At 32.5% G+C, this 9,222-nt stretch overlaps 1 protein-coding gene across 1 annotated transcript in view; it reads left to right on the plus strand.

Annotated features, from left to right (window-relative positions):
• The window catches only part of LOC127708176 (uncharacterized), a 97,021-nt gene extending 88,960 nt beyond the window's left edge, over window positions 1-8,061 (plus strand). Inside the window, exon 5 of the mRNA XM_052213023.1 lies at window positions 7,732-8,061. Within this exon, the coding sequence (XP_052068983.1) occupies window positions 7,732-7,864 (133 nt within the window). The 3' untranslated portion in view covers window positions 7,865-8,061. The remainder of the gene's footprint in view (window positions 1-7,731) is intronic.
• The last annotated feature ends 1,161 nt before the right edge of the window (window positions 8,062-9,222 follow it).

A 9,222-nucleotide genomic window follows, 5' to 3' on the forward strand; every position in this document is an offset into this window, starting at 1 on the left:
TCAACTAACCCTGTGCACAGCATGGCCTTAGTCTCCTAACCCTGTGCACAGCAGGGCCTAAGTCAACTAACCCTGTGCACAGCACGAACTTAGTCAACTAACCCTGTGCACAGACTGTCAACTTACCATGTGCATTACAAGGCCTAGTTAACTTACCTCTGCAAAAATGTATGTTACAATTTAAAAAATTTTAGCTGTATACATATCTGTATGGTGTAATAGATAAGCTTCATTCTTCATAATATACATAAGGTATGTCAAACCCAACAAAACTCAATGATCATGTTCAGTATGGATATGATGTTAACCTTACTCGTTTGCTCTTTCACTCAAAAATGCATATGAGACATGAAAAGTGTCTGAAAGATAAATATAATTAAATTCCAATTAAATAATAATTCTAGAATTATTTAATACCCTGTTATATATATATATACACAATACAAATATTAAAGCATAAAAGACATACACCATATACATGTATGTCATGCGCAGTTACGCTGGACTAAGTTAAATGTGGTTAACACAAGATCAAACATGTTCCAATCGGAGAAATATAAAAATAAGAAGATGTGGTATGATTGCCAATGAGACAACTCTCCACAAGAGACCAAATGACAAAGAAATTTATAAGTAAAACACTTTTCAAAACAATATTGTGGGGTCGCTCTTGTCGAATTTTAATCAATTTGGTATCAACTAATTAATGGAAGTAGAATTGTCACAGGCTTACATTTGTAATTGTTTATTTTTTTTGTGTTGAGCGTGTTCATTTTCTGATGATATTATCACAAGTATTTTTTGTTGTTCATAAATTCAGGGGCGGGTCCAGGTAAGAGCGTAATGGGCGTACGCCCCCCCCCCCCTTTTCAAAAAAAAAAAAAAAAAAAACTATCGTTATCTGCTTATATTGTATTGAATAGGGCAATTTATCATATTCATTAATTAAACACATACTCTGATTTCTTTTTATACTGATTCCCCCATCCGATGGGTGACTTGGACACCTTTTTTAAACAACCAAAGCAGTAAGCAAATCTATACATGAAATGGTTGTTTTGTGTGACACTTCCCCAATGGCCATTCTACATCTACCCGAGGGATATTCGCTATATATATGATACCGGGTATGTTCCGACAAACGGGGTTGCATTTTCAGCTAAATTGTCTGAAATGGGGTTATGTTTTTTTCGCCTTGCATTGGAAGGGGTCAGATTTGACTATCTAGAACGGGTATTATAAATACAATGTTGCACTATTGTTTCAGATAAGGGTGAATGTTTGGTACCATTAAAACGTTTAAACCCGCTGCAACTGTTTGCACCTGTCCTAAGTCAGGAATCTGATGTTCAGTAGTTGTCGTTTGTTGATGTGGTTCATAAGTGTTTCTCGTTTCTTATATAGATTAGACCGTTGGTTTTCCCGTTTGAATGGTTTTACACTAGTAATTTTTGGGGCCATTTATAACTTGCTGTTCGGTGTGAGCCAAGGCTCCGTGTTGAAGACCGTACTTTGACCTATAATGGTTTACTTTTATAAATTGTGACTTGGATGGAAAGTTGTCTCATTGGCACTCATAGCACATCTTTTTATATCTACTAAATTGAAAACAACGTTCAAACCTATGATTGCGTTGGATAAAAACCGCAATCTTTATACGTGTGCATGCAAAACAAATTTCTTGGTAAAGGGGTCTAAATACAGCACAAACAACATTTTCCAAAAGACCAAAACAGTGAAAAGGAATATTTTAACAAAACGGTCGGGTATGGATAAATATATATATCAAAAGTTCAGAAAAAGCTATTGTTAAAGATTTATTTTTCATTTTTCCTGTCCATTTCATATAACCTTTAAACTGAATTTACAACTTCTTCCAAAGATTTGATATCCACATGTTAATCAATACATAATTTGAATGATCCGAAGGCAGACTATTTTCACCAATTTGTCTATCATGGAGTCTGTTATAATACTTCATAATTTGATGCTAAATTGTTGAAATCCAGGAGCTTCTGACCTTCCCCATGGACCCTATACCAGGGCAACCGGAATTACGCCTCCCGTTCATAAAATCCTGGCCTAGGACTATTGAAATGTAAAGTAACGCCCTATACCCTAGAATTTGGAATTTCTCGTTATTGGTCTACTGCTGTTAAGATCCATCAAATCATTTTAATATACCATAGACAATTAATGGAGAGAATTCGGCATAAAAAATATCAAACCCTGACACTTTCACTATAAAATATACATGCTCCAAGTCACTCCGCGGGAACCGTTACATTAGTGCATTTCACAATTATTTTATGTTTTTTAGCCAAAAAAAGGTCGAAAAAATTTTCGGAAGAATGTACTCTTTCAAATATCCTGGAAACGCCCCTGAAATTTGCTTTGTTTTTCAACCAAATCAAATTGTAAAAAAATTATTATTCATGTCCATATCAAGAGAAAACAAAAACAATTGACGACAAAAGTATAAATAAAAACATTTAGAATGAATTTCATAACAGCATGGACATGGACACATGGTAATTAAATGTTATCGTGTGTATCACTGGCTGTTTGCAACAAAGACTTCACGCAATTTAGGTATGCCAGGGGCCTCTCAATGGGGATATACATAATTACTATCTTTACACATGTCCATTCATAAATAAAAGTTTTTGCATGAAAGTTTATAGGAATTTGTTTTGAATATATTTATACACTAACAACAAAAAGTTTCTTTTGACAGAATGAGTATATTCAGAGGTGATATCACCAAGTAATCCAGGAAAAAATGTTATGTTTTTTCTTGCACAAACGTTCTGTGGCTCCTTAAAAAATTAGAAAACATTTATTCGTACGAGTTGATGTAGAGTAACCTTAGTTACCATCAACTTTCGTACTAAGATTATTTTTGTTGGTAATAATAACACTAGACCTTCATAAAAAATAATTTTAGTCCTCTGGGCTGCATATTTTTTTGCAGGAACAAATGTGAATTCCCATCGAAGACTCCAACGATCAGATTTTCATAAACATTTAAATATCATTCTAACAAAGAATTAACTCGTGAAAATATCAAGAAGCATATGAATCCGGTCTTGTGTGCAAAATTTACGTTGATTGGAGTCAAGAGTAGCTTTTGTTGAAACATTAATATTTATTTTAGATTTTGTTACACCTGATCACCTATAACAAAAGTTACGGGATCTACATTCTTTTACTACAAATTAAGCAGGAAATTTCAATGAATTTGATCTTACTCAACTATTTTTTTTTTGTTATTTGAGGACGCATATTGGAGACAATTCTGCACAAACGTTTATTTGCAATTTTATTCATGCTGATTCCAAAAGCCTCTTGCATAGCCACCCCCTCCTTTTTTTTAACTGAATCAGGAATGGTCGCCCCCTTACAATTTGAAATTGTACTCACTTCTTTTTCGGTTTCTGTGTTTCAATATATATCCATGAATTTAATGATATGTTCACAAAACATCCATTTTGGAATAATAAATTATGTGTACAAGACTTAACTGGTCAACTGTAACACGAGATAATGTACAGGTTATTATGTCAACATAACAGTAACTATGGCATGTCAAACGTTGCAATATTCACAAAAAATAAAATGTATGTTCATAAAGTTAAATAATTGTTCGTAAAAACGAATATATAATAGAAAAACAAAGATATGGGGTATCCATCCATGACACATTATCAGTACATGCACAGTAAAAAACACACAAGCAAAGGAACAGCGCTTTTATTGCTGTTCTTCATCTCAAAGTATTCATATGTTCATAAAAACAAAATATATATTCAAAAAATCAAAATATGTGTTAATAAAATAATATATATATGCATAAAACATAAATAATTGTTCATAAAACAAATATTTGTTCTTAAAAAAGTATATGATAAATATGTTCATAAAAACAAATAATTGTTCATAAAACAAATATATGTTCATAGAAGTAAAATAATTGTTCATAAAAGTAAAATATTTATTCCACTGTTTAAACATATTGATAGTTTAATCAATATTTGATTGGTTGAGACTATCCCACGTGTCATTGAACAAATCTTCATATTCCATTCTGAGGATCATATTCCCCTCTGAAATGTCGGGATTACTTCGTGCGACGTCACGCGCGGGTTAATGTACATAACGTTTTGAACTTCTTATTCTTCTTAAAATAGCGATAGCAAAAATCAGTATCTTGTTCAAATTTATTTCAGACGATAAAACAAAAAGACTTATAATTAAATTTTGATCCTTACTGTTTATCAATGGATATGTCGTGTTTAGTTTGACTTACAAAAACAAGCGGATAAGAAAAAAAAATGTATGCAAAATAATATTCAATGTATTGATAGTAAACAAAGCATAGGCAGTAGAATAAAACATTCTTTGCCTCGGGAGATATGAAGATTTGCTCACCCTCGTAAAATATGAATATTCTTGGGTGAACAAATCTTCATATCTCCTTCCGGCACGGGAAATAAATGTATAATGTTCATAAAAGTAAAATATATGTTCATAAAAGTAAAATAATTGTTCATAAAAGTAAAATAATTGTTCATAAAAGGTGCAATATATATTCATAAAGTTTTTTACACAAAACTTTCATTCAAAAAAATAAAAATATGTGTTCATAAAATAAAATATATGTTCTTAAAAATTTATAAATACGTTCAATAATTTGCATCATGGAATACCTCGTTGCTTTTGTAACAGTGTATTAACTATTTGATTGGGTATGCTCTTTAACCGGACCGGATGGGACTCCGGACCCGGACTAGATTCCGGACCAGGACTGAGAAAATTATGGGGAAAAGATGTCTAAATTTACTAGCATTAGGTACTCCTTTTTGTGTACCCTACTGAGGGGAAGGAAGTTATTTTTGGGTGCACTGATATTGGATGTATGTTAATATATACTATAGATATAAATCTTTAATTTTATTTATGGTGAATTGAAGATTGTCAAGAGTGTATTCTTTCTTTCTTTCTTTCTTTCTACAGGTATGAATCGCCGTTCTATTGCTGCGTTTACACGTAATTCGAATTTGATTCGCATTAAAAAATTCGAATTAATTTAATTAAGGAATGACTGCAATATTTTTTCTGTCTATGAAGAAATAAGATCAAAAATGTGGTGGTGCACACTGAATAACCCGCATAGCGGGTTATTTAAAATGTGCATCACATTTTTTAGGCTATTTCGAATAGATAAAAAAAATATTACAGTCATTCCTTATAATCTAACTCTATATTCCATTTTTAAGGAGTAAATTTTGAAGAAAAAAAACGTTGGTGACGTCACGGTCACATGACAAACTTATGTCTATGAGCTGATAGACAAAACACTTTCAGTCAATCAGAAGATTTGTTACATCAAAAATTAAATTATTTCGCATTCGAAACGTTTTACGTCCGAACGTAAATTTTAATTAGAGATAACTGTATTGTATTTGAAGCTTTGCGGACGTCCGTCGGTAGTTTTACTGTCGCAAATTTAGTTTACCTGGACGTCCGCAAAGCTTCAAATACAATACAGTTATCTCTATTATAATGCAAAATAAACAAATCTTTCAATTTTAGTCATGATTTCAGTGTAAAATTTTGCGCGGGGATTTTTGAGCATGCATTTTTTTAAATGTTTAAACCATTAACACTTTAATGAAATTCTTGCAGTATGGTACTCTTAATTAAAAACAAAATTCACAACTATTTTTTAACTATCATTTATTTATTAATGAGTATGCCACCAATATTGCCAGACAAAGAACCTACAATGAATGGAAAAAATTATGAAAAAAATAAATCTAGGAGATCCAGGGGAACACAGCTGAGAAATGCAAATAGAGCTCAGTATGAACGTTATATAGTCCAGACGGTATAACAAACGTTAAATAGTAAAAAAAAAAAAACAAAAACAAAAAACAATCAAGCAACACGTTTTTTATCTGGGACATGATATGTTGAGTATATTAGTCTCAGTTATACTGGGGGGAAAAACCGGAAAACTTGTTGCAGAAGATTAAAGCTTCTCTGTCTCTGGCTTAGTTGTGCATATAATAGACCAATGCCAGACTAGAAAGCTAGGGTCTGCCTAGTAAAGACACATCAGGTGCACCCCACTCCTGAATCCGCTCTTTAGCTGTAACTATAGATCAACTAGATATGGATCTGGTTTTGTTCTTGTACATGTATTACACATTCGAACATCTGAATGAGTAAGAGAGCCCTGTAATATATTTTAAGTGTCAGTTTTTTCAATTTTATTATTTTTGGAGGGTTTCAAAATTTACAATTTAGGAATTACTTTTTGTATTATTTTATTTGTGGTGGGATTTTAAATATTTCATTGGTTTTTTCTTGGGTTTAATAATGCAAAGAAGTATTTTTATTATTTTGGGAGGAGGGGGGTATTTTAGCACAATTTTTTAAGGGTATTTTTTTCATTGACGAGTCAATATTTAGCATATTATGTTGAGTTGTCTCCTTCACCCTTGTTTTATATTTTTATTTACATCGTTCGTCACAAAATTCCGATGTCGCATGAAAATTTAAGATTCAATTTGACATATGTTGTTGCATGCAGTGTAATAGTCCTTGATGTGTAAAAATTGACGCTAGACGCCATCTTAGTCCAATGAAAGCCTTGAAAAAAAAAGAATTCAAAAGTCAAAATAAAGGATCCATCAAACGGGTCTTACGTATGATTCGTCAAGCGTTCGTACCTTTCGTCAAATTGTAAGAAAGCTTAAATAACCTTTAAACTGGGTGCACTCGTTTAATTGTTCTAGTATAAAAGGTATTGTGAACATATTTAATTCATGGATAGATACTGAAACACAAAATTAAAAAAAATAAGTACAATTCTAAATTAAATCGCTGTGAGCCGTCCAATCGCTTTTCAAATCAACAGAACAGCTGCATTTAACAGGTCGGGCACATTACCTTATACGGACATGTATTATTTAGCATACTTAATGCCCCCGTTAATGCATTGTATTAGTGTTTGTTTACAAATAAAACATTTTTATTTTATTTTGGCGATTGACTAATCCACTGAATGATTTGCAATGCATGATGGACTACTTGTCTACAACTGACATCACTACTTAATTTTTCACTTATTGCCAGAAAAGAATTTTTCTTACTTTTTTTCTCTCGTTTACTTGGTGATATCACCTCTGAATATACTCATTGTTTCAAAAGAAACTTTTTGCTGTGAATATATGAATATATTTAAAACAAATTTCTATAAATTTTTATGCAAAAAAAATAATTTTATGAATGGACATGTGTAAAATAGTAATTATGTATATCCCCATTGAGAGGTCCCTGATATACTATACTGTAATTGTGTGAAGTCTTTGTTGTCGACAGCCATTGACCGACACGATATCATATAAATATCAGGTGTCCATATCCACACTGTTATGAATTCATTCTGTGTATCTTTTAACACCTAATTCGTAAAAATCTTTAAAATATTTATTTTTTTTAAATGTGTTTTTTATATGAAATATTTAGAAAAAAAAGTGACGAATAATTTTGGTCGTGCACTGACTGTAACTCGTTATGTCACGGTTTATATAATTACCAGAATTATATAGAGTTGTGAAAGGGTTGGTACGCACTTCATCAAGCGGTCAACACATTTAAAAATACTTATAAAGTAACAAAAAGCATCATTTTTTAATACAAATCTCTACTTTATATTTACAGAGTTATCCACCGATGTCGGGATTGTTTATTACAGTTTGAGGACTGTGCACCGATGGCCACATGGAACATGATTTCTAAGTTTGATGAGAACTATAACGATATGTGTTCCATGTTAAAACAAACGACAGGATAAATAACGTCCAACGACAATGAATCAATCAATGATTAAGGACATCACTATATATTATCAAAAAAGTTTCTCTGATGTCAATATTATTCATCTTATTTTAGTTAATATTACGAAATGTATTATATTATTCCAGTTTCACATCCAGTTGGTGAATGTTCCTGAATTTGTAATGTTTAATTAAATACACAACATTAACAATTCTTTGTTAATTAGATCTAAGAAGATGTGGTATTAGTCCCAATGAGACAACTCTCCATCAAAGTCACAATTTGTAAAAGTAAACCATTATAGGTCAAAGTACGGCCTTCAACACGGAGCCTTGGATCACACCGAACAGCAAGCTATAAAAGGCCCAATAATGACTTTTCAAACAGGAAAACCAACGGTCTAATCTATATACAAGAGTGCACAAGCTGAAATTTCTCACCTTCTTTACTAAATTAAATCATTGATATTATGTTGATAGTTCTAAAAACAGACCAAAACACAAAAACTTAACATTGACCACTGAACCATGAAAATGAGGTCAATGTCAGAAGACACCTGCCAGCTAGACATGTTCACCTTACACTCATTCCATACACTAAATATAGTAGACCTCTTGCATACAGTATAAGAAAAACAGACCAAAACACAAAAACTTAACTATAACTACTGAACCATGAAAATGAGGTCAAGGTCAGATGACACCTGCCAGTTGGACATGTACACCTTACAGTCCTTCCATACACCGACTTGACCACCAAAACTTAACCTTGTTCACTGATCCATGAAATGAGGTCGAGGTCAAGTGAAAACTGTCTGACGGGCATGAGGACCTTGCAAGGTACGCACATACCAAATATAGTTATCCTATTACTCATTATAAGAGAGAAATTAACATTACAAAAAATCTTAACTTTTTTCAAGTAGTCACTGAACCATGAAAATGAGATCATGGACAATGGACATGTGACAGACAGAAACTTCGTAACATAAGGCATCCATACACAAAGTATGAAGCATCCAGGTCTTCCACCTTCTAAAATACAAAGATTTTAAGAAGTTAGCTAACGCCGCCGCCGGATCACTATCCCTATGTCGAGCTTTCTGCGACAAAAGTCGCAGGCTCGACAAAAAAAAAACGAGAAACGAGAAAGTATATATAAGCCAATCAGTTGCAGCTATTTCAAAAGTGCAATACGGATCATAAAATAAAAAATCGACATGAGATTTTGTTAACACTTTCCTTACCGGATTGTACTGGTCTATGCGTTTCTATGACATTATAAAATATTGCACGAGACCGTTACCGGCCCGAATTAATTTCCAGATAAGTGCGCGTTTTCGCTTATGTTTAGTATATGGGGGTGTAGGACAGT

The sequence above is a fragment of the Mytilus californianus genome, unplaced genomic scaffold, assembly GCF_021869535.1.
Source record: "Mytilus californianus isolate M0D057914Y unplaced genomic scaffold, xbMytCali1.0.p SCAF_7, whole genome shotgun sequence".
In the NCBI taxonomy this organism is placed as follows: domain Eukaryota; kingdom Metazoa; phylum Mollusca; class Bivalvia; order Mytilida; family Mytilidae; genus Mytilus; species Mytilus californianus.